Source organism: Mobula hypostoma, chromosome 21 (assembly GCF_963921235.1).
Source record: "Mobula hypostoma chromosome 21, sMobHyp1.1, whole genome shotgun sequence".
In the NCBI taxonomy this organism is placed as follows: domain Eukaryota; kingdom Metazoa; phylum Chordata; class Chondrichthyes; order Myliobatiformes; family Myliobatidae; genus Mobula; species Mobula hypostoma.
Genome location: NC_086117.1, coordinates 52886956 through 52912085, shown reverse-complemented (window position 1 = coordinate 52912085; position 25130 = coordinate 52886956). Strand labels below are relative to the sequence as shown.

General features: G+C 56.3%; 1 protein-coding gene across 2 annotated transcripts; it reads left to right on the top strand.

The window, feature by feature from the left end:
- Positions 1-2620: 2620 nt before the first annotated feature.
- Positions 2621-24927, top strand: arl6ip4 (ADP-ribosylation factor-like 6 interacting protein 4). Of its 2 annotated transcripts, none has more exons than XM_063074033.1 (5): positions 2621-2716; positions 10484-10818; positions 11510-11627; positions 17059-17128; positions 24736-24927. In XM_063074033.1, exons 2-5 carry the CDS (start codon positions 10506-10508, stop codon positions 24790-24792), a joined length of 558 nt encoding a protein of 185 aa, XP_062930103.1. In that variant the 5' UTR covers positions 2621-2716; positions 10484-10505; the 3' UTR covers positions 24793-24927. The 2 variants fall into 2 exon arrangements, with proteins under 2 accessions (XP_062930103.1, XP_062930102.1); XM_063074032.1 differs by having other exon boundaries at positions 2699-2754.
- Positions 24928-25130: the final 203 nt, after the last annotated feature.

The window sequence follows — 25130 nt, the reverse complement described above, 5'->3', positions numbered from 1 at the left end:
CCCAGGTCTCGTTGCACCTCCCCTTTTCCTAATCGGCCACCATTCAGATAATAATCTGTTTTCCTATTTTTGCCACCAAAGTGGATAACTTCACATTTATCCACATTAAATTGCATCTGCCATGAATTTGCCCACTCACCCAACCTATCCAAGTCACCCTGCATCCTCTTAACTGCCACCCAGCTTCGTGTCATCCGCAAACTTGGAGATGCTGCATTTAATTCCCTCATCCAAGTCATTAATATATATTGTAAACAACTGGGGTCCCAGCACTGAGCCTTGCGGTACCCCACTAGTCACCGCCTGCCATTCTGAAAAGGTCCCGTTTATTCCCACTCTTTGCTTCCTGTCTGCTAACCAATTCTCCACCCACACCAATACCTTACCCCCAATACCGTGTGCTTTAAGTTTGCACACTAATCTCCTGTGTGGGACCCTGTCAAAAGCCTTTTGAAAATCCAAATATACCACATCCACTGGTTCTCCCCTATCCACTCTACTAGTTACATCCTCAAAAAATTCTATGAGATTCGTCAGACATGATCTTCCTTTCACAAATTCATGCTGACTTTGTCCGATCATTTCACCGCTTTCCAAATGTGCTGTTATCACATCCTTGATAACTGACTCCAGCAGTTTCCCCACCACCGACGTTAGGCTAACCGGTCTATAATTCCCCGGTTTCTCTCTCCCTCCTTTTTCAAAAAGTGGGGTTACATTAGCCACCCTCCAATCCTCAGGAACTAGCCCAGAATCTAATGAGTTTTGAAAAATTATCACTAATGCATCCACTATTTCTTGGGCTACTTCCTTAAGCACTCTAGGATGCAGACCATCTGGCCCTGGGGATTTATCTGCCTTCAATCCCTTCAATTTACCTAACACCACTTCCCTACTAACATGTATTTCGCTCAGTTCCTCCATCTCACTGGACCCTCTGTCCCTTACTATTTCTGGAAGATTATTTATGTCCTCCTTAGTGAAGACAGAACCAAAGTAATTATTCAATTGGTCTGCCATGTCCTTGCTCCCCATAATCAATTCACCTGTTTCTGTCCGCAGGGGACCTACATTTGTCTTTACCAGTCTTTTCCTTTTTACATATCTATAAAAGCTTTTACAGTCCGTTTTTATGTTCCCTGCCAGTGTTCTCTCATAATCTTTTCTCCCCTTCCTAATTAAGCCCTTTGTCCTCCTCTGCTGAACTCTGAATTTCTCCCAGTCCTCAGGTGAGCCACTTTCTCTGGCTAATTTGTATGCTTCTTCTTTGGAATTGATACTATCCCTAATTTCTCTTGTCAGCCACGGGTGCACTACCTTCCTTGATTTATTCTTTTGCCAAACTGGGATGAACAATTGTTGTAGTTCATCCATGCAACCTTTAAATGCTTGCCATTGCATATCCACCGTCAATCCTTTAAGTGTCATTTGCCAGTCTATCTTAGCTAATTCACGTCTCATACCTTCAAAGTTACCCCTCTTTAAGTTCAGAACCTTTGTTTCTGAATTAACTATGTCACTCTCCATCTTAATGAAGAATTCCACCATATTATGGTCACTCTTACCCAAGGGGCCTCTCATGACAAGATCGCTAATTAATCCTTCCTCATTGCTCAAAACCCAGTCCAGAATAGCCTGCTCTCTAGTTGGTTCCTCGACATGTTGGTTCAAAAAACCATCCCGCATTCTTCCGAGAAATCCTCTTCCTCAGCACCTTTACCAATTTGGTTCACCCAGTCTACATGTAGATTGAAGTCACCCATTATAACTGCTGTTCCTTTATTGCACACATTTCTAATTTCCTGTTTAATACCATCTCCGACCTCACTACTACTGTTAGGTGGCCTGTACACAACTCCCACCAGCGTCTTCTGCCCCTTAGTGTTATGCAGCTCTACCCATATCGATTCCACATCTTCCCGGCTTATGTCCTTCCTTTCTATTGCGTTAATCTCTTCTTTAACCAGCAACGCCACCCCACCTCCCCTTCCTTCATGTCTATCCCTCCTGAATATTGAATATCCCTGAACGTTCATATCGTGTCAAGAAACCTTCCTGAACACACCTGACAAACTCTATCACATCTACACCTCCCGCTCTGGGAACATGCCAATCAATATTTGGGAAATTAAAATCTCGCACCCCAACAACCCTGTTATTATTACACCTTTTCAGAATCTGTCTCCCTATCTGCTCCTCAATGTCCCTGTTACTATTGGGTGGTCTATAAAAAAGCACACAGAAGAGTTATGGACCCCTTCTTGTTCCTAACTTCCACCCACAGAGACTCCGTAGACAATCCCTCCATGTCTTCCTCCTTTTCTGCAGCCGTGACACTATCTCAGATCAACAGTGCCACGTCCCCACCTCTGTTGCCTCCCTCCCTGTCCTTTCTGAAACATCTGAAGCGGTGGAAACTCTCGGCAGGTCAGGCAGCATCTGTGGAGAGAGAACCTGAACGATTTTGGACCCAGTATATAACAGAAGCTAACCTAACGGACCTGCTGGGAAATTAACAACATTTGCTGTTTCTACTGCAGATTCCCAGCGAAAGCGCCTCGAAACTTTGAGATCTGCTTTCTGCCCACGTGCTCAGTTCAGGGTCGCGTCACCCCGCGGCGGAGAGACTCGTCCCGGGAGGCGGAACTCATGAGCAGGCGTGGGTTCCGCCCGGACACGGATGTCTGTCGCACACAGCGGATAACCGGATGTGAAGGTGAAAACCCAGTGACCGCGGGGAGTCCGGTGTCGGGGGTTCGTAGCTGCGACCCGCTTCCTCCCTCCTCTGCCCTCCCTCCACCTACCCGTCCGCCCCCTCCCCTCCCTCCCTCCACCTACCCGTCCGCCCCCTCCCCTCCCTCTCCCCTCCCCTCCCTCCCTCCACCTACCCGTCCGCCCCCTCCCCTCCCTCCCTCCACCTACCCGTCCGCCCCCTCCCCTCCCTCCCTCCACCTACCCGTCCGCCCCCTCCCCTCCCTCTCCCCTCCCCTCCCTCCCTCCACCTACCCGTCCGCCCCCTCCCCTCCCTCCCTCCACCTACCCGTCCGCCCCCTCCCCTCCCTCTCCCCTCCCCTCCCTCCCTCCACCTACCCGTCCGCCCCCTCCCCTCCCTCCCTCCACCTACCCGTCCGCCCCCTCCCCTCCCTCCCTCCACCTACCCGTCCGCCCCCTCCCCTCCCTCTCCCCTCCCCTCCCTCCCTCCACCTACCCGTCCGCCCCCTCCCCTCCCTCCCTCCACCTACCCGTCCGCCCCTCCCCTCCCTCTCCCCTCCCCTCCCTCCCTCCACCTACCCGTCCGCCCCCTCCCCTCCCTCTCCCCTCCCCTCCCTCCCTCCACCTACCCGTCCGCCCCCTCCCCTCCCTCCCTCCAACTACCCGTCCGCCCCCTCCCCTCCCTCTCCCCTCCCCTCCCTCCCTCCACCTACCCGTCCGCCCCCTCCCCTCCCTCCCTCCACCTACCCGTCCGCCCCCTCCCCTCCCTCCCTCCACCTACCCGTCCGCCCCTTCTCCTCCCTCTCCCCTCCCCTCTCTCCCTCCTCTCCCCTCCCTCCCTCCACCTACCCGTCCGCCCCCTCCCCTCCCTCCCTCCACCTACCCGTCCGCCCCCTCCCCTCCCTCCCTCCACCTACCCGTCCGCCCCCTCCCTCCACCTACCCGTCCGCCCCCTCCCCTCCCTCCCTCCCTCCACCTACCCGTCCGCCCCCTCCCCTCCCTCCCTCCACCTACCCGTCCGCCCCCTCCCCTCCCTCCCTCCACCTACCCGTCCGCCCCCTCCCTCCACCTACCCGTCCGCCCCCTCCCTCCCTCCACCTACCCGTCCGCCCCCTCCCCTCCCTCCCTCCACCTACCCGTCCGCCCCTCCCCTCCCTCTCCCCTCCCCTCCCTCCCTCCACCTACCCGTCCGCCCCCTCCCCTCCCTCCCTCCACCTACCCGTCCGCCCCCTCCCTCCCTCCACCTACCCGTCCGCCCCCTCCCCTCCCTCTCCCCTCCCCTCCCTCCCTCCACCTACCCGTCCGCCCCCTCCCCTCCCTCCCTCCACCTACCCGTCCGCCCCCTCCCCTCCCTCCCTCCACCTACCCGTCCGCCCCCTCCCCTCCCTCCCTCCACCTACCCGTCCGCCCCTTCTCCTCCCTCTCCCCTCCCCTCTCTCCCTCCTCTCCCCTCCCTCCCTCCACCTACCCGTCCGCCCCCTCCCCTCCCTCCCTCCACCTACCCGTCCGCCCCCTCCCCTCCCTCCCTCCACCTACCCGTCCGCCCCCTCCCTCCACCTACCCGTCCGCCCCCTCCCCTCCCTCCCTCCACCTACCCGTCCGCCCCTTCCCCTCCCTCTCCTCTCCCCTCCCTCCCTCCACCTACCCGTCAGCCCCCTCCCCTCCCTCTCCCCTCCCCTCTCTCCCTCCTCTCCCCTCCCTCCCTCCAACTACCCGTCCGCCCCCTCCCCTCCCTCCCTCCACCTACCCGTCCGCCCCCTCCCCTCCCCTCCCTCTCCCCTCCCCTCCCTCCACCTACCCGTCTGCCCCCTCCCCTCCCCTCCCTCTCCACTCCCCTACCTCCACCTACCCATCCGCCCCCTCCCCTCCCTCTCCCCTCCCCTCCCTCCACCTACCCGTCCGCCCCCTCCCCTCCCTCCACCTACCCGTCCGCCCCCTCCCCTCCCCTCCCCTCCCTCTCTCCTCCCCTCCCTCCACCTACCCATCCGCCCCCTCCCCTCCCTCTCCCCTCCCCTCCCCTCCCTCCACCTACCCGTCCGCCCCCTCCCCTCCCTCTCCCCCTCCCACTCCCCTCCCCTCCCTCCACCTACCCATCCGCCCCCTCCCCTCCCTCCACCTACCTGTCCGCCCCCTCCCCTCCCTCTCCCTTCCCCTCCCTCCACCTACCCATCCGCCCCCTCCCCTCCCTCCACCTATCCATCTGCCCCCTCCCCTCACTCCACCTACTCATCCGCCCCCTCCCCTCCCCTCCCTCCACCTACCCATCCGCCCCCTCCCCTCCCTCCACCTACCCGTCCGCCCCCTCCCCTCCCTCCCTCCACCTACCTGTCCGCCCCCTCCCCTCCCTCCCTCCACCTACCCGTCCGCCCCCTCCCCTCCCTCCACCTACCCGTCCACCCCCTCCCCTCCCTCTCCCCTCCCCTCCCTCCACCTACCCGTCCGACCCCTCCCCTCCCTCCCTCCACCTACCTTTCTGCCCCCTCCCCTCACTCTCCCTCCCCTCCCTCCACCTACCCGTCCGCCCCCTCCCCTCCCTCTCCCCTCCCCTCCCTCCACCTACCCGTCCGCCCCTCCCCTCCCTCTCCCCTCCCCTCCCTCCACCTACCCATCCGCCCCCTCCCCTCCCTCTCCCCTCCCCTCCCCTCCCTCCACCTACCCGTCTGCCCCCTCCCCTCTCTCTCGCCCTCCCTCTCCCCTCCCCTCCCTCCACCTACCCATCCGCCCCTCCCCTCCCTCCACCTACCCGTCTGCCCCCTCCCCTCCCCTCCCTCCACCTACCTGTCCGCCCCCTCCCCTCCCCTCCCTCTCCCCTCCCCCTACCCGTCTGCCCCCTCCCCTCCCCTCCCTCTCCCCTCCCCTCCCTCCACCTACCCGTCCGCCCCCTCCCCACCCTCCACCGACCCGTCCGCCCCCTCCCCTCCCTCCACCTACCCATCCGCCCCCTCCCCTCCCACCACCTACCCGTCCGCCCCCTCCCCTCCTCTGCCCTCCCTCCACCTACCCGTCCGCCCCCTCCCCTCCCTCCCTCCACCTACCCGTCCGCCCCCTCCCCTCCCTCCCTCCACCTACCCGTCCGCCCCCTCCTCTGCCCTCCCTCCACCTACCCGTCCGCCCCCTCCCCTCCCTCCACCTACCCATCCGCCCCCTCCCCTCCCTCCACCTACCCGTCCGCCCCCTCCCCTCCCTCCACCTACCCGTCCGCCCCCTCCCCTCACTCTCCCCTCCCTCCACCTACCCATCCGCCCCCTCCCCTCACTCTTCCCTCCCCTCTCCCCCTCCCCTCCCTCCCTCCTCTGCCCTCCCTCCACCTACCCATCCGCCCCCTCCCCTCCCTCCACCTACCCGTCCGCTCCCTCCCCTCCCTCCACCTACCCGTCCGCCCCCTCCCCTCTCCCCACCTACCCATCTGCCCCTCCCCTCCCCTCCCTCCACCTACCCATCCGCCCTCTCCCCTCCCCCTCTCCCCCTCCTCTCCCCTCCCTCCACCTACCCATCCGCCCCCTCTCCCCCCCCTCCCCCTCTCCCCCTCCCCCCTCCCCCTCCCCCTCCCCCTCCCCTCTCCCCTCCCCCTCTCCCCCTCCCCCTCCCCCCTCCCCCTCCCCCCTCCCCCTCCCCCCTCCCCCTCCCCCCTCCCCCTCCCCCCTCCCCCTCCCCCTCTCCCCCTCCCCCTCTCCCCCTCTCCCCCTCCCCCTCTCCCCCTCTCCCCCTCCTCTCCCCTCCCTCCACCTACCCACCTGCCCCCTCCCCCTCTCCCCCTCCTCTCCCCTCCCTCCACCTACCCACCTGCCCCCTCCCTCTCCCCCTCCCCTCTCCCCCTCCCCTCTCCCCCTCCCCTCTCCCCCTCCCCTCTCCCCCTCCCCTCTCCCTCCTCTCCCTCCTCTCCCTCCTCTCCCTCCTCTCCCTCCTCTCCCTCCTCTCCCTCCTCTCCCTCCTCTCCCTCCTCTCCCTCCTCTCCCTCCTCTCCCTCCTCTCCCCTCTCTCCCTCCTCTCCCTCCTCTCCCTCCTCTCCCCCTCCTCTCCCCTCCCTCCATCTACCCATCCGCCCCTCCCCTCCCCTCCCTCTCCCCTCCCTCCATCTACCCTCCCTCTCCCCTCCCTCCACCTACCCATCTGCCCCTCCCCTCTCCCCTCCCCTCCCCTCCCCTCTCCCTCCCCTCCCCTCCCCCCTCCCCTCCCCCCTCCCCTCCCCCCTCCCCTCCCCTCCTCCCCTCCCCTCTCCCTCCCCTCCTCCCCTCCCCTCTCCCTTCCCCTCCCCTCTCCTCCTCCTCTCCCCTCCCTCCATCTACCCAAACGCCCCTCCCCTCCCCTCCCACCCCCTCTCTCCACCATCCCATCCGCCCCTCCCCTCCCCTCCCACCCCCTTCCACCATCCCATCTGCCCCCTCTTCCCCCTCCCCTCTTCCCCCTCCCCTCTTCCCCCTCCCCTCTCCCCCCTCCCCTCTCCCCCCTCCCCTCTCCCCCTCCCTCCACCCACCCATCCGCCCCCTCCCCTCCCCTCTCTCTCCCCTCTCCCCCTCCTCTCCCCTCCCTCCACCTACCCATCCGCCCCCTCCCCTTCCTTTCCCCTCCCCTCCCCTCTCCCCTCCTCTCCCCTCCTCTCCCCTCCCTCCACCTACCCATCCGCCCATCGCCTCCCCTCTTCGCCTCTCCCCTCTTCGCCTCTCCCCTCTTCGCCTCTCCCCTCTTCGCCTCTCCCCTCTTCGCCTCTCCCCTCTTCGCCTCTCCCCTTCGCCTCTCCCCCCTTCGCCTCTCCCCCCTTCGCCTCTCCCCCCTTCGCCTCTCCCCCCTTCGCCTCTCCCCCCTTCGCCTCTCCCCTCTTCGCCTCTCCCCTCTTCGCCTCTCCCCTCTTCGCCTCTCCCCTCTTCGCCTCTCCCCTCTTCGCCTCTCCCCTCTTCGCCTCTCCCCTCTTCGCCTCTCCCCTCTCCCCTCTCCCCTCTCCCCTCTCCCCTCACCCCTCTCCCCTCCCCTTCCCTCCCCTCCCTCCCCCCTCTCCTCCCCTCCCTCTCCCCTCTCTCCCCTCCCTCCACCTACCCATCCGCCCTCTCCCCTCTCCCCCTCCATTCCCCCTCCCCTCCCCCTCACCCTCCCCTCTCCCTCCTCTCCCCTCTCCCCCTCCTCTCCCCTCTCCCCCTCCTCTCCCCTCTCCCCCTCCTCTCCCCCTCCTCTCCCCCTCCTCTCCCCCTCCTCTCCCCCTCCTCTCCCCCTCCTCTCCCCCTCCTCTCCCCCTCCTCTCCCCCTCCTCTCCCCCTCCTCTCTCCTCCTCCTCTCTCCTCTCTCCCCCTCCTCTCCCCTCTCTCCCCCTCCTCTCCCCTCTCTCCAGCTACCCATCTGCCACCTCCCCTCCCCTCTCCCTTCCCCCCTCCCTTCCCCCTTCACCCTCCCCTCCCCTCTCCCCCTCCCCTCCCCCCTCCCCTCCCCTCCCCCCTCCCCTCCCCTCTCCCCCTCCCCCCTCCCCTCCCCTCTCCCCCTCCCCCCTCCCCTCCCCCTCCCCTCCCCTCTCCCTCCCCTCTCCCCTCCCCTCTCCCCCTCCCCTCTCCCCCTCCCCTCTCCCCCTCCCCTCTCCCCCTCCCCTCTCCCCCTCCCCTCTCCCCCTCCTCTCCCCCTCTCTCCACCTACCCATCCGCCCCCTCCCCCTCCCCCCTCCCCCTCCCCTCTCCCCTCTTCCCACCCTCACCCTGCCCTCTCCCCTCCCCCTCACTCTCTGCTCTCCCTTCCCCCTCACCCTCCCCTCCCCCTCCCCCTCCCCTCCCCCTCTCCTCCCCTCCCCCTCTCCTCCCCCTCCCCCTCTCCCCTCTCCCCTCTCCCCTCTCCCCTCTCCCCTCTCCCCCTCCCCTCTCCCCCTCCCCTCTCCCTCCTCTCCCCTCTCTCCCTCCTCTCCCCTCTCTCCCTCCTCTCCCCTCTCTCCCTCCTCTCCCTCCCTCCTCTCCCCCTCCTCTCCCCTCCCTCCATCTACCCATCCGCCCCTCCCCTCCCCTCCTCCCCTCCCTCTCCCCTCCCTCCACCTACCCTCCCTCTCCCCTCCCTCCACCTACCCATCTGCCCCTCCCCTCTCCCCGCCCCTCCCCTCCCCTCTCCCTTCCCCCTCCCCCTCCCTTCCCCCCTCCCCCTTCTCCCTCCCCTCTCCCCCTCCCCTCTCCCCCTCCCCTCTCCCCCTCCCCTCTCCCCCTCCCCTCTCCCCCTCCCCTCCCCCTCTCCCTCACCCCTCTCCCCCTCCCCTCTCCCCATCCCCCCTCCCTCTCCCCATCCCCTCTCCCTCTCCCCCTCCCCATCCCCCCCTCCCCCTCCCCTCTCCCCCTCCCCTCTCCCCCTCCCCTCTCCCCCTCCTCTCTCCCCCTCCTCCTCCCCTCCTCCCCTCTCCCCCTCCCCTCTACCCCCTCCCCTCTACCCCCTCCTCTACCCCCCTCCTCTACCCCCCTTCTCTACCCCCCTCCTCTCCCCTCTCTCCACCTACCCATCTGCCCCCTCCCCTCCCCTCTTCCCCTCCCCTCCTCCCCTCCCCTCCCTCTCCCCCTCCTCTCCCCTCCCCCTCCCCTCCCCTTTTCCCTCCCCTCCCCTCCTCCCTCTCTACACCTACCCTTCTGCTCCCTCCCCTTCCCTCTCCCCCCTCCCCTTCCCCCTCTCCCCCTCCCTTTCCCCTCCCTTTCCCCTCCCTTTCCCCTCCCTTCCCCCCTCCCTTCCCCCCCTCCCTTCCCCCCCTCCCTTCCCCCCTCCCTTCCCCCCTCCCTTCCCCCCTCCCTTCCCCCCTCCCTTCCCCCCTCCCTTCCCCCCTCCCTTCCCCCCTCCCTTCCCCCTCCCTTCCCCCCTCCCTTTCCCCTCTCCCCTTCCCCCTCCCCTTCCCTCTTCCCCTTCCCTCTTCCCCTTCCCTCTTCCCCTTCCCTCTCCCCTCTCCCCTCTCCTCCCTCTCTACACCTACCCATCTGCCCCCTCCCCTTCCTTCTCCCCCCCTCCCCCTTCCCCCTCTCCCCACTCCCTCTCCCCTCTCCCCCTCCATTTCCCCTCTCCCCCTCCCCTCCCCTTCCCCCTCTCCCCCTCCCCCTCCCCTTCCCCCTCTCCCCCTCCCCTTCCCCCTCTCCCCCTCCCCTTCCCCCTCTCCCCCTCCCCTTCCCCCTCTCCTCCCCTCCCCTCCCCTTCCCCCTCCCCTTCCCCCTCCCCTTCCCCCTCCCCTTCCCCCTCCCCTTCCCCCTCCCCTTCCCCCCTCCCCTTCCCCCCCTCCCCTTCCCCCCCTCCCCTTCCCCCCTCCCCTTCCCCCTCTCCCCTTCCCCCTCTCCCCTTCCCCCTCTCCCCTTCCCCCTCTCCCCTTCCCCCTCTCCCCTTCCCCTCTCCACCTACCCATCCGCCCCCTCCCCTCTCCCCCTCCCCTCTCCCCCTCCCCTCTCCCCCTCCCCTCTCCCCCTCCCCCCCCTCTCTCCACCTACCGCATCCGCCCACTCCCCTTCCCTCTCTCCCACCCTCCTCATCCCTCCCCCACCCTCCATCTCTCTACCCACTCCCCTTTCCCACCCTCCTCATCCCTCCCCTCTCCCCCTCTGTCCCCACTTCTTGCCCAACTCCTCACCCCTTCCCTCCTCACACAACTGCAATGGGGTTGTGGTTGGAGATAAACTGTTGAGGTCAATGGGGGAGAGAGAGGGGGGAGTTGAAGTGGGTGTTTGGAGATTCGGAGACTTTGGGGGGGGTGCCAGTGTGGGGCAGAGAGGGTGTTTTGGGTGGAACAGACTCTTCCCTAACCACCCCTTCTCCACCCCCACTGACCCGCTCTGTTCTGCTCTAGTTGCCCCCCCTTCGCCCCGGCCATGGATGGTGACGGTGAAGGCGCCGGTCAGGGGGTCGGAGGGCAGCGGCCGGTCACCCTGCACGGCGCCCAGGACAGGAGGAAACGGAGCCGCTCGTCCTCGTCCTCGTCCTCCAGCCGGTCCAGCGAGAGGAAGAAGCACAAGAAGAGGAGCCACACGTGGAAGAAAAAGAAAGAGGCCAGGCGGAAGAAGAAGAAGTCTAAGAAGCTGAGAAAGGTGAAGAGAGAGCGAGAGCCCGAGCCCGGGGCCACGGGCGGCGGGGCAGTCGGCCCTCCACAGCAGCTGAGCGAGCAGCCCGGGGATCCTGGGACAGGTAACGCTGGGGTGGCTCGAGTTCAGGCCGGCCGAGTCTTTACCCATCACTGCCGGTCTGTTATTCCCAACCTGACTGACTGGCTCCAGGGTTGGACAGGGCCATTAGGCAAGGGTCTGCTGGAGGAAGCTACAGGTCCAGTGGCAGCTGGGAAGGGAATGAAGCTGGCAACAATTTGTGTCGGCATTGATGTCTGACTCAGTTTGGACCTGAAACATTGATGTATGCTCTCCATCCACAGATGCTGCTCCATCCGCTAAGTTCATCCAGTGGATTGTTTGTTGCCGCGGTTTCATCTGCCCCCTCTCGTGTCTCTATTTCACCGGGAACGACTGTTCCAGTCCTGTCTCTTCTCCCTGGGTTGTCCCTGTGGCCCCGTCCCTTTCGCGTGAAGCTATTGCTCGGGCTCCGAGTTCCGAGTTCATTTCCAGCGCCGTCTTGTTACGAGTTGCTTCCTTCTGCCAGTGATCCGAGTGGGTTTCCTCTGGGTGCTCTGGTTTCCTCCCACAGTGCAAAGACCTATCGGTTAGTGGGTCAGTAATACACCCCCAGTGAAGACACAACAGCCTTTCTGTGTGTTTCTGTTTTTGCGCTCACACCCTCATTAGAGGAGCGTCTGAGGACTGAAACGTGTGCCACATGGTGTGCAATGTGTTCGAACAGCCCACCGTGACCGACACTGCCTCTTCAGTTCTTACAGATGAGCAGAAAGCTCGAATTCAGGCCATGCGACCAATGACTAAAGAGGAGTGGGAGGCCCGGCAGAGTGTCGTCCGGCATGTTGTGGACCCAGAGACCGGCAGAAAGCGGTAAGCTTGTGGCTTCAGGGGACATCCAGGCTGAAACCTAGGTAAAGAAATAAAACGATGGGGCGAAACAAGGGGTGTGGGGTGGGTGGAGGGGTATGGCAGGAGATGGAGCAGTACGAGGGGGTGGTACGAGGGAATGCTGAGTGATGGGGTGGAACCAGGGGTACAGTGGTCAAGGTGGTAGGTGGAGGGTTACGGTGGGTAACAGGGCGGTATGGGGGGTACAGTGGGTAACGGGGTGGTGTGGGGGGTACGGTGGGTAACGGGGCGGTATGGGGGGTACGGTGGGTAACGGGGCGGTATGGGGGGTACGGTGGGTAAGGGGGTGGTATGGGGGTGGGTAACAGGGCGGTATGGGGGTACGGTGGGTAACGGGCCAGTATGTGGGTGGGTAACAGGGCGGTATGGGGGTACGGTGGGTAATGGGGCGGTATGGGGGGTATGGTGGGTAACGGGGCGGTATGGGGGTACGCTGGCTAACGGGCCAGTATGTGGGTGGGTAACAGGGCGGTATGGGGGTACGGTGGGTAATGGGGCGGTATGGGGGTACGGTGGGTAATGGGGCGGTATGGGGGTACTGTGGCTAACGGGGCAGTACGGGGGTACGGTGGGTAACGGGGCAGTATGGGGGTACGGTGGGTAACGGGGCGGTATGTGGGTGGGTAACAGGGCGGTATGGGGGTACGGTGGGTAACGGGGCGGTATGAGGGTGGGTAACGGGGTGGTATGGGGGGTACGGTGGGTAACGGGGCGGTATGTCGGTACAGTGGGTAACGGGGCGGTATGGGGGGTACGGTGGGTAACGGGGCGGTATGGGGGGTACGGTGGGTAACGGGGCGGTATGGGGGTACGGTGGGTAACGGGCCGGTATGTGGGTGGGTAACAGGGCGGTATGGGGGTACGGTGGGTAATGGGGCGGTATGGGGGGTATGGTGGGTAACGGGGCGGTATGGGGGTACGGTGGCTAACGGGCCAGTATGTGGGTGGGTAACAGGGCGGTATGGGGGTACGGTGGGTAACGGGGCGGTATGGGGGTACTGTGGCTAACAGGGCAGTATGGGGGGTACGGTGGGTACCGGGGCGGTATGGGGGTACGGTGGGTAACGGGGCGGTATGGGGGGTACGGTGGGTAACGGGGCGGTATGTGGGTGGGTAACAGGGCGGTATGGGGGTATGGTGGGTAACGGGGCGGTATGGGGGGTACGGTGGGTAACGGGGCGGAATGTTGGTGGGTAACAGGGCGGTATGGGGGTATGGTGGGTAAAGGGGCAGTATGAGGGTGGGTAACGGCGCAGTATGAGGGTGGGTAACAGGGCGGTATGGGGGTACGGTGGGTAACGGGGCGGTATGAGGGTGGGTAACGGGGCGGTATGAGGGTACGGTGGGTAACGGGGCAGTATGTGGGTGGGTAACGGGGCTGTATGGGGGGTATGGTGGGTAACGGGGCAGTATGTGGGTGGGTAACGGGGCGGTATGGGGGTACGGTGGGTAACGGGGCAGTATGTGGGTGGGTAACGGGGCGGTATGAGGGTGGGTAACGGGGCATTATGGGGGTACGGTGGTTAACGGGGCAGTATGGGGGGTACGGTGGGTAACGGGGCAGTATGTGGGGGCACGGTGGGTAACGGGGCAGTATGTGGGTGGGTAACGGGGCGGTATGTGGGTGGGTAATGGGGCTGTATGGGGGGTACGGTGGGTAACGGGGCAGTATGTGGGTGGGTAACGGGGCGGTATGGGGGTACGGTGGGTAACGGGGCAGTATGGGGGTACGGTGGGTAACGGGCCGATATGGGGGTACGGTGGGTAACGGGGCGGTATGGGGGTACGGTGGGTAACGGGGCAGTATGTGGGTGGGTAACGGGGCGGTATGAGGGTGGGTAACGGGGCATTATGGGGGTACGGTGGTTAACGGGGCAGTATGGGGGGTACGGTGGGTAACGGGGCAGTATGTGGGGGCACGGTGGGTAACGGGGCAGTATGTGGGTGTGTAACGGGGTGGTATGGGGGTACGGTGGGTAACGGGGCGGTATGTGGGTGGGTAACAGGGCGGTATGGGGGTACGGTGGGTAACGGGGCGGTATGGGGGTACGGTGGGTAACGGGGCGGTATGAGGGTGGGTAACGGGGCAGTATGGGGGTACGGTGGGTAACGGGGCAGTATGTGGGTGGTTAACGGGGCGGTATGGGGGTACGGTGGGTAACAGGGCGATATGGGGGTACGGTGGGTAACGGGGCGGTATGGGGGTACGGTGGGTAACGGGGCAGTATGTGGGTGGGTAACGGGGCGGTATGAGGGTGGGTAACGGGGCATTATGGGGGTACGGTGGTTAACGGGGCAGTATGGGGGGTACGGTGGGTAACGGGGCAGTATGTGGGTGGGTAACGGGGCGGTATGAGGGTGGGTAACGGGGCATTATGGGGGTACGGTGGTTAACGGGGCAGTATGGAGGGTACGGTGGGTAACGGGGCAGTATGTGGGGGTACGGTAGGTAACGGGGCGGTATGTGGGTGGGTAACAGGGCGGTATGGGGGTACGGTGGGTAACGGGGCGGTATGGGGGTACGGTGGGTAACGGGGTGGTATGGGGCTACAGTGGGTAACGGGGTGGTACGTGGGTGGGTAACGGGGTGGTATGTGGGCGCGAAATGGGACGATAAAAGCGGTATGTAAAACCCCCCTCCCCCCTCACTGGGCTTGTATGCATACTTGCCTTGTTGCTGGCCCTCCCCTGCTTACAGCTGCGGGACTCAGCAGTGAGGGGGCCACCCTTCATAAACAGTATACGTCTAGGGTCGGAATGATTTGGGGTTCAAACAGGAACATAGAGATGTTCCGATTGAAGATATCTCGATTGGAGTGAGTGCTGTGGAAATGCTGCACGTGCACAATTGTTGGTTGGCAAGAATTATCAAATTGTACACTGCATAAAATTATACAGAAAGTATATTTACAAATTTCAGCTTTATTGAACAGTTAGTAAGAAAAAAAAAGGAAAAATAAAATAAAATGGCCCATTACAGTTGACCCAGTCCAAATGCTCGCGTAAAGTTGGAGCTCGTACTGGAGTCATCTTTAACTTGCGTGCTGGACCCATGGTCTGTGTGAAAAGACACCACATCCCGAACTTTGCTCGAAATCCATCTCAAACAAACAGGCATTCTCTCAGGGTATTGGCCCTTCCTCCTTGGAGCCAGTCACCTGCACAAAGCATCTTGTGCAACAGAGATGGCAACCTCAGCCATCTTCCCTTCTGTCCTCTCCACAGCTGCCGCCAAAAAAAAAACATGAACCCCACTGTCCATCACAAATCTCTCTCCACCTTGCTCTCTTGAACTTTCCCAATTCCGCCATCCTGATTGGCTGACATGACGTTCCTAAGTTGAACATCATAGCCCTTTACCTTACAGCCAAAACCAAAAGATTCTAAAAGCAGAACACTGCTAAAATGAAATAATTACAGCACAGCAATATAAATCTTAGACAGAGGCTGATGGGGCAGTACGTGGGGTATGGTGGGTAATTGTTTCAGAATCGGGTTTAATATTCACTGGCAAATGTTTTGAAAGAGGTTGTTTTGTGGCAACAGCACAGTGCAAAGGTTTCTTAAGTAAGTAGTGCGGAAAGAGACCAAAAAAGCAGTGAGGTAGTGTTCATGGGTTCAATGTCCATTCAGAAATCTGATGGCAGAGGGGAAGAAGCTGTTTCTGAATCGTTGAGTGTGTGTCTTCAGGCTCCTTTTGTCATCTCTTTAATGGTAGCACTGAGAAGAGGGCATGTTCTGGGTAGGTATGTCACATCCAGAATTTTTCCAGTTAGCGGACAACTTCCTCCCACGCCACTCTGACGTAGTTGGGAATCGTGTACAAGGCAAGTTACAGAAGCCGTTGCCTTCTGCTGGGTGAGTTTTTCAAAGTGATCACCAGCTCTTAACCCAGCACGGATGAAAGGCGTGCAGGGGAGCCGGCTGGCTTCGAACTCGGGACTTCCCACCCCGCAGTCCTGTGTTGATGCCGCCATGTTCTGGGTGATGGTCCTTAATGATGGACGCTGCCTTTTTGACAATCAATATAAATTGGCATCAAGGCCGACACAACCTTTGGGTAAAGGCAAGATGCAGGGATGTGATACTTTGTTCCTGAGGATTGGAAATGGTCATTCCTGAATTCTTCCATCACGGGTTTCACTGCTCCCGATCCAACTACACGAACGAGGACTTGCTTTCATCTGCCTGTACTTTATCCACTGAGGTTAGCTGTGGGCAAGTGGGAAAATTTCCCCTCGTGGTTGTTGATCTTGTTACTGGAGGTTCAGTCTCACTGGACCCTGTCACTCTGATCTGGCTCAATACCTGGGCCAGCTGCACCCACCTTTACTGGCATCTTTACCTAGTGTATTGTCCAGTAGGGCAGGATAGGGGTCCCAGCTATTCTGTTGTGGGTGGGAACTTGTGTGGGTTGGGGTCCTGTTTAGAGTCATGGGTGCATTGGATGCCTTTGGAGAGGGTGTCATTTGGTGTTTTTGTGGGCCCTTGCATTAATTTCAGACCCAGGGTTAGAAACGTTAGAGTGTAGGTCAGGAACCCAGGCAGGAGGGTTGCAGGAGAATTTCAGGGATCGGGATCATTGAGGTTAGAGATGGGGAAGGGGGTGATGGGGTCTAGGTTTAGGGATGGGATCGAGATGCAGATGCAACTGTAACTGTGAGGATGAGGGTTGGGGAAGGTAAGGGGTAGTGGAGGGTTGGGGTATTCAGTCTGGAGTTTGGGGTTTATGCTTGGGATCTGGGTTTGGGGTTTGTGGGGTTTGGTTTGAGGTTTGGAGTGGGGGCTTTGTGGTTTGGGTTTGAAGGCTGGGGTTTGTGGGTGAGAGATTGGAGTTGGGATTTTATGGGTTTTGGGATTTGGGGGTTGCGGTTTGGGATCGGGTCAAGGGTTGGGGTTTGTGATTTGAAATTGGAAGTTTGGGTTTTCGGGATTGTTGGGTTTTGAGTTAGAGTTTATGGTTGGAAGTTTGGATTTGGGGGTTGGTGTTGGGGTTTGTGATAGGAGATTTGGAGTTTGTATTGGGGGTTTGAGGTTGGGATTTGGGGGTTTGTGGTTGGAGGTTTGGATTTGGGGTTTGTCTTGAGTGTTGTGGCTGGAGGTTTAGATTTGAGGTTTGTAGTTGGAGGGTTGTGGTTGGATTTGGGGTTTTGCTTCTGTGGAGAAGCTGCTGTCAGTGTTGACAAGAGGAGGTTCATGTTTCTAAAGAGGTCAAGGATTGGGGTGAATTCACACATTGTCAGTGTGACAGGCAAGCCTGACTCACTGTCGAGGTCACCTAGGCACCTGATTTCCATAGCTCGATACTATTTGTCCAAATTCTGATTTTGTACTTTTGGATTGAAAGTAAAAATGGCAAAACTTGGTAACTAATTTTCATGTTATGTTGCAGGCTGATTAAAGGTGATGGTGAAGTTCTGGAAGAAATTGTTAGCTTTGAGAGACACAAAGAAATTAATAAGGTAAAAAAAAATTCAATTTTGATTGTACTTTGGAGATTTTTGATGAAGTCACTGTGACTCTACCAAAGAACTGGCCTTTATTCAGCTCAGTTCTAAATTTATTATGAGATTGTCGTTGTAATTCTGGGCACAGATTGGTGAAGAATGTAAATAAAAATCTCTTGTTGTTGCCCAAACCAAGAGGACAGTTGGGTTCTGCAGTCAACAGTGTTCACCTTCTCCAGTCCCTGACTGTGTAAGAGGCTGTTGGATGGAAAGAGCCTTTTCTCGGAACATCGGAAGTTTTGAGAGGAGAAGACTTCAATCAGGTCCACTGCTTGAGTACAAAAGGCGGCAGCAGGTTGCTACAGAGAGAGAGAGCTTTGAGCTGCGACCAAATCAGCATTTGAGATTGATTAGCAAATTAAAGGAAGGCGGGGGAAGCACAGTGACCATTGTTGCAGCGGCCGTTGTCTGAGTGGACAGAGTCAAATGTGATCCTGAGGCTTCAACAAAGAGAGGCTTTTGTTGGAGAAGGCAAAGAGGAGAAAAGCTGTTTCTTCCCATCTTTATATCTGCTCAGCTAGGACAGTAGAGATGCCAGGCAAGGGAGTTGAATGCTCCTCTTGCAGGATGCAGGAAGACAGGGGGGCAGGGAAGCCAGGGTCTGGGATATCTCGGATCGAGTCCTCAGCATTCTGAAGTGGGAGGGTGAACAGTCAGAAATTGTGGTCCATGTAGGTACCAATGACATGGGCAGGTTGAGTGATGAGGTTCTACAGAGGGAGTTCAGGGAGTTGGTGCTAAGTTAATGTGCAGGACCTCCAGGGTTGTGATCTCAGGATTGCTACTTGTGCCACGTGCTAGTGAGGCTAGGACTAGGGGAGATTATATAGTTTAGTATGTGGCTAAGGAGTTGGTGCAGGAGGGAGGGCTCAAGATTTTTAGATCATTGGGCTCTCTTCCAGGGAAGATGGGACCTGTATGGAAGGGACGGTTTGCACCTGGATTGGAAGGGGACAGATATCCTAATGGGCAGGTTTGTAAATGCTGTACGATGGGGTTTAAACTAGAATTGCAGGGGGTTGGGAACCAGAGTGTCAGAACAGATAGTGGAGAGGTCGTGGAGGCAGATGTTGGTAAGACCTCAGACAAAGTTAGGAATCAAAAGGTTGAGCATGATGCGTATATTTCAAGTGTTGTTGTAGGAAAGGCGAATAACAGTGCTGAAGGTGAGGTAGCTGGTTTACAAACAGAGGGAATGTGTAGTGGGGAGAGGCTGTTGGAAGGGAAAAATTGCAGTCAACAGGGTGAGTACAACATAAAAGGTGGACAGAATTGAAAGTGTGAATATAGGACAGAAGGTGTTTATCTGAATGTGCGCAGTATATGGAATAAGGAAGATGAACTTGTAGCACAGTTACAGATTGGCATGCATAATGTTGTAGGCATCACTGAATCATGACTGAAAGAAGATTATAGCTGGGAGCTTAATGTCCAAGGATAAACATTGTATCGAAAGATCAGACAAGAGGCAGAGGGGGTGTTGATCTGTTGGTAAAAAATGAAATCGAATCATTAGAAAGAGTTGACATTAGGAAGGTGCTGAATTTTTGTTGATAGAGCTAAGGTACTGCAAGGGTAAAAAGACCTTGATGGGAATTGTATATAGACCCCAAACTATATTAAGGATGTGGCCTACAAATTACAATGAGAGGCAGAAAATGCATGCCAAAACGGCAGTGTTAACAATAGTCATGGGGAACTTCAATATGCAGGTGGATTTGGCAAATCCAGTTGGTGCTGGATGCCAGGAGAGGGAATTTCTAAAATGCCTTTAGAGCAGCTCGTGGTTGAGGGGATCAGCCAGTCTGAATTGGGTGATGTGCAATGAACCAGAATTGATTAGAGACCTTAAGGTAAAAGAACCCTTAGGAGAAAGCGATCATAATATGATCAAATTCACCATGAAATTTGAGATGGAGAAGCTAAAGTCAGATGTATCAGTTTTACAGTGGAGTAAAGGGAATGTTGTTGTTGTTCATCCTTCGTAGTCGAAGATGACCTTGGCTTCAAAGTCAAATGGGAGATTGGTGGCTGTGGGTCCGGAGGTGACTGATGAGGCCAATCCGGGCCCTGAAGGCTCGCCCACCTGTGGGACACAAGTGGGTGGGTGCTGTCGTGACAGTGGATGCTGCTCAGGCCTTGCGCACAGCACGCTTTCGTTGCACCTCGATGATGCACCTGACTTCAGCTGCACGGGCTCCTGTGGTGATCTTGCTGCGCCAAGCTGGACGGTCGAGGGCAAGCGTCTCCCACGTGTTGATGTCGACACCCAGGCCTTTGAGGGACGCTTTGAGGCAGTCTTTGTAACGTTTCTTCTGTCCCCCGACTGAGCGCTTGCCCTGACACAGTTCTCCGTACAGCAGCTGCTTAGGCAATCGGCTGTCTGGCATTCTGACCACATGTCCAGCCCACCTGGCTTGGGCTTTCAGCAGGAGAGTGTAGACGCTGCAGAGCCCAGCTCATTCCAGGATTTCCGTGTCGGGGACTTTGTCCTGCCACCTGATGTGGAGGAGTCTGCGGAGACAGCTCAGGTGAAAGTGGTTGAGCTGTTTGGCGTGTCTGCTGTAGACAGTCCCGGTCTCGCTGGCGTAAAGGAGGGTGGTAAGGACCACTGCACAGTAGACCTTCAGCTTGGTGGTAAGGCTGAGTCCTCTACTCTGGGAGCAGAGCGGAGAGTAAAGGGAATAAGAGGCATGAGAGAGGAGTTGGCCAGAACTGATAGGAAAAGAACACTGGCAGGGATGACGGCAGAGCAGCAATGGCTGGAATTTCTGGAAGCAATTCGGAAGGCACAGGATATATACATCCCAAAGAGGAAGAACTATTCTAAAGGAGACGACACAACCATGGCTGACAAGAGAAGTCAAAGTCTACGTAAAAGCCAAAGAGAGGGCATATAATAGAGCAAAAATTCGTTTTAAGTTAGAGGATCGGGAAGCTTTTAAATACCCACAGAAGGGAACTAAAAATGTCATTAACAAGTTAAAAATGGAATAAGAAAGTAATCTAGCCAATAATATTAAAGAAGATACCAAAAGTTTCTTCAGATACATGAAGTGTAAAAGAGGGGCAAAAGTGGATATCGGACTGCCGGTAAACGATGTTGGAGAGGTAGTAATGGGGGACGAGGAACTGGCAGTTGAACTGAATTAGTATTTTGTGTCAGTCTTCACTGTGGAAGACATTAGCAGTATGGTGGAAGTTTCAAGGGTCAGGAGGCATTAAGTGTATGAAGTTATCATAACTAGAGAGAAGGTTCTTGGGAAATTGAAAGGTCTGAAGGTAGATAAGTCACCTGGACCAGATGGTGTACACCCCAGTGCTCTGAAAGAGGTGGCTGAAGAGATTGTGGAGGCATTAGTGATGATCTTTCAAGAATCGCTAAATTCTATAATGGTTCTCGAAGACTGGAAAATGTCATTCAAATTTTCAAGCTGGGAGAGAGGCAGAAGAAAGGAAACTGCAGGCCAGTTAGTGGTTGGGAAGATGTTGGAGTCAATTATTAAGGATGAGGGCATCTGGCACATGATAGAATAGGCCGTAATCAGCAAGGGAAAATCTTGCCTGACAAATCTGTTGGAATTGATGTTGATTGATATCATGTACTTGGATTTTCAGAAGGCCTTTGACAAGGTGCCACACATGAAGCTATGAGCCCATGGTATTACAGCATGGATAAAGCAGTGGCTGATGGCAAGAGGCAAAGAGTAGGAATAAAGCCTTTTCTGACTGGCTGTCAGTGACTAGTGGTGTTCCACAGGGGCCTGTGTTGGGGTCGATTCTTTTTACATTATATGTCATTCATTTGGATGATGGAATTGACGCCTTTGTTGCAAAGTTTGCAGACAATATGAAGATAGGTGGAGGGGCAGGTAGCATTGAGGAAGTAGAGAGGCTACAGAAGGTCTTAAGACAGATTAGCAGAATGGGCAAAGAAATGGCAGATGGAATACTGTGTTGAGAAGTGTATGGCCGTGCACTTTGGTAGATGAAAGGAAAGGGTTGAATATGTTCTAAATGGAGACCAAATACAAAAAACTGAGGTGCGAAGGGACTTGAGAATCCTTGTGCAGGATTCCCTAAAGGTTAATTTGCAGGTCGAGTGTGTGGTGAAGAAGGGAAATGCGATGTTAGCATTCATTTCAAGACGACTAAAATATAAAAGCAAGGATATAATGTTGAGACTTTATAAAACACTGGTAAGGCCTCAATTGGAGTATTGTGAGCAGTTTTGGGCCCCTTATCTTAGAAAGGATGTGCTGAAACTGGAGAGGGTTCAAAGGAAGTTCACAAAAATGATTCCAGGATTGATCAGCTTGTCATATGAAGAGCGTTTGATGGCTCTGGGCCTGTATTCACTGGAATTCAGAAGAATGTGGGGAGACCTCATTGAAACTCACTGAATGGTGAAAGGCCTTGGTAGAGTGGATGTGGAGAATCTGTCTCCTATGGTGGTGGAAAGCTTGGACCAGAGGACACAGCTTCGGAATAGAGGGGTGTCCTTTTAGAATGAAGATGAGGAGGAATTTTTTTAGCCAAAGAGTGGTGAATTGGTGGAATTCTTTGCATGGGCGGCTGGCGAGGCCAAATCTGTATGTTTATTTAAGGCAGAAGTTGATAGATAATTGATTGGTCAGGGCATGAAGGAGATTGTGGCTGGGAGGAAAGCTGGATCAGCCATGATGAAATGGCAGACCAGACTCTGGTCCAAATGGCCTAATTTTGCTCCTGTTTTGGTCTTATCAAGGTGTATAAACTCAGGAGGGACATTTTTTGGGGTGAATGCAGACAGTCTTTGTGCTGGATTGGGGAATGATTGAAGGCAGAGATTTAAGGTGAGAGGGGAAAGATGGAAAGATTTAATAGGCAGTAGATTAACTAAGATGCTCCTTCCTTCCACTAGTCTGCAGGTCACCCTGGGGCGAGGTGTAGCACCTGCTTAGCCCCCCCTCCCCTCGATCAGGGTCAGGTGACCATGGGAGCAGGTGGTGACGGTCGTTTGAGCAGCTGGTGCAGATCACAAGTCCTGGTCATGTGACCACTGACACCAGGCAGACAATCTCTGAACAGTATTGATAATGGCTGCGGTCACCCGTCTTGTAAAGACACTGCCCAGAAAGAGGCAACGGTAAATGACTTGTATAGAATGATTTGCCAAGAACAATTATGGCTTTGATGGAATCTTGGTTCGGATGGACCACTGGGGGCCAAATAGCCTGCTTCAGTGCTAAATGACTCTATAACAGATGGAGGCTGTGGGGGAACCGTCATATCAATGATTCCATTTCGGTTGAATTCATTTGGATTTCAGGTTGAAGAGTACAGTGATGCTAATTGTGAATCTTAGAGTCCGGGGCTGAGGACTGGGGGCCCCGGACGCAGCTTGTCTGGGTGTGTGGGGGGAGGAATGTTTTGCTGTATGTTGTGGGCATGCTTGGCGCCCCGATGTGTGTGGACACTCGTGAGCTCCCCCCTCCCCCCCCCCGGTGTATCTTTTGGATGCACTGGTTGTTGATGCAAACAAAGAGTTTCACTGTGGGGTGGAGGGCACGGGGCACGATGTCAATCTACAGAGGGGTTTTCCTGGCTGCTGACCTTGGCATTATGGGGGGGGGGGCTGCAAAGAAAAGAGCCCTCAGGACTGTCACAGAGGCTGCTGAGCAAGCCTCCAGATGGCTGTGGATCAAGAGGTGTGACCTGTGGACCAGGGCCTGATCAACCCTCGCTGGCTCTCCTGGGCGAGGCTGTCTTATGTTGAAATACCAAAACACGCGATGACGTGCCCTTGCATATCCTGGGAGGTATCTCAACATCGTGATGTACATCAGCAACATCAAAGAAGGGAAGGAGAAAAACCGTTGTCTCTCTGTGTGAAATTCTATAGAGGGGGATTGGGGAAGGAGAGTCTCCCTCCAATGCCCAACCATTATGTCTAAAAACCGAATGAGGAAGTGTAAAGGTTTGATGCCCGTGGTAAAATGGGGGAAGTAACAGCCAGGGAACAGCAGTTAGTGAGGGGAACTGAAACTACTGTACACAAAATGTGAAGTATTGGGCACACCTGTGACCCCAATGACCCCTGTGACCTTGCTCCAGTTCCTTCCCACATCCCAAAGACATATGGGTAAGTAGGTTTATAAAGTCACAGTACAGCACAGAAACAGGCCCTTTGTGCCAAAACTACCTACTCCCGTTGACCTGCACTGGGACCATGTACATATCCACACTTCTCTTTAAAAAAAATTGAAATCAAGCTCGCATACATCACTTGTGCTGACAGCTTGTTCCACAGTCTCATCACCCTCTAGGTGAAAAAGTTTCCCCTTAAATTTTTCACCTTTCACCCTTAACCCATGACCTCTGGTTGTAGTCCCACTCAACCTCAGTGGAAAAAACCTGCTTGTATTTACCCTATCTACACCCCTCATAACGCTGTATACCTCCTTCTTTCTTTTCAAATCCTTTTATTGTTATACAAAAGAAATAACACGAGTACATTGAAGTAACAACACTTACAATGTCTCAAAAAAGACATTATCTTAAAGATTGAAAAAAAATTGTGATAACAAAAAAAACCTACTAAGCAGAAAAAGTGAGGGGAAAAATCCCATAAGGTGTTCAACCCCGGAGCCATGTGTCATACAAAAAGCTTCTAAAAATAAACATCACACCGCCAGCAAGAAAAGAAAATACACCAAAAAGTTTACAATTAGATCATGGGAAAAAATCTATCAATTAGCTCAAATGATAACAACGAGCAAATGAGCCCCATCTTTTCTCAAAATCAAATAAAGGTTCAAAGGTTCGACTTCTAATTTTCTCCAAACTAAGACATAGCATCACTTGAGAGAACCATTGTGACAAAGTGGGAGCTGATGTATCCTTCCATTTCAACAAAATGGCCCTCCTAGCTATCAGTGTAACAAATGCAATAACATGTTGGTCAGACACAGAAATACCATGAATACTTTGAGGAATTATTCCAAAAAGCACAGCTAGTTTATTAGGTTGTAGATTAATTTTAAGTACTTTAGAAATTGTTGAAAATACTGATTTCCAGAACTGTTCCAATATAGAACAAGACCAAAACATGTGTCAGTGTAGCTATCTCAGTTTTACATCTATCACAATAACTATCAACATTAGAAAAGATTTTAGAAAGTCTCTCCTTCGTCAAATGATAACGATGTACAATTTTAAATTGAATCAATGAATGGCTAGCAGGCTGTATACCTCTGACAAATCTCCCCTCAATCTTCTACGCTCCAAGGAGTAAAGCCCTAACCTATTCAATCTTTCCTTATAACTCATGTCCTCCAGACCCGGCAACATACTTGTAAATTCTCTCTGTACTCTTTCAACCTTATTTACATCTTTCCTGTAGGTCGGTGACCAAAGGTTAATTGGTCACATGGTGTGACTGGTTGGCGCAGGCTTGTTTGTCCAGAAGGGCTTGTTACCATGCTGTATCTCTAAACAAATAGTTACTTGGGGAGTGTTATTTTGCCATCACTCACTAACTGAATGTGGATGACTGACAAATACTGTGTTTTGTATTGTAGCAGGCAACGAGGGGCGATGGATTCACTTTCCAGGTGAGAATGGGCCTGAAAAGGTGACGAGGTGAAAACCTTTGGGATGACTGGAGGGTTCAGATCGATTCGTGCCGATAATTAGAATTTTAGTTGAGAATGGCTTTTGATTAGTTTTTAATAAATTGTACAGCAATTGCAATTTTGTCCTTTGTGCTGTAGAATAACTCAAGGTTGGTTTCTTACCTTCTGCTGTAATCAGCCGGTGCGAGACACACATTGATAGCTTCCCAGTGGATTTAAGTAAGCAGAGAGAGTGAGAAAGCCTCTTGAACGAGTGCAAACAGTCCAGTTCAGACACTCTGATAACATGGGACAATTATATTTAAATACCTAGCAGGGAGATCTCCAATTTTCCTATTAAC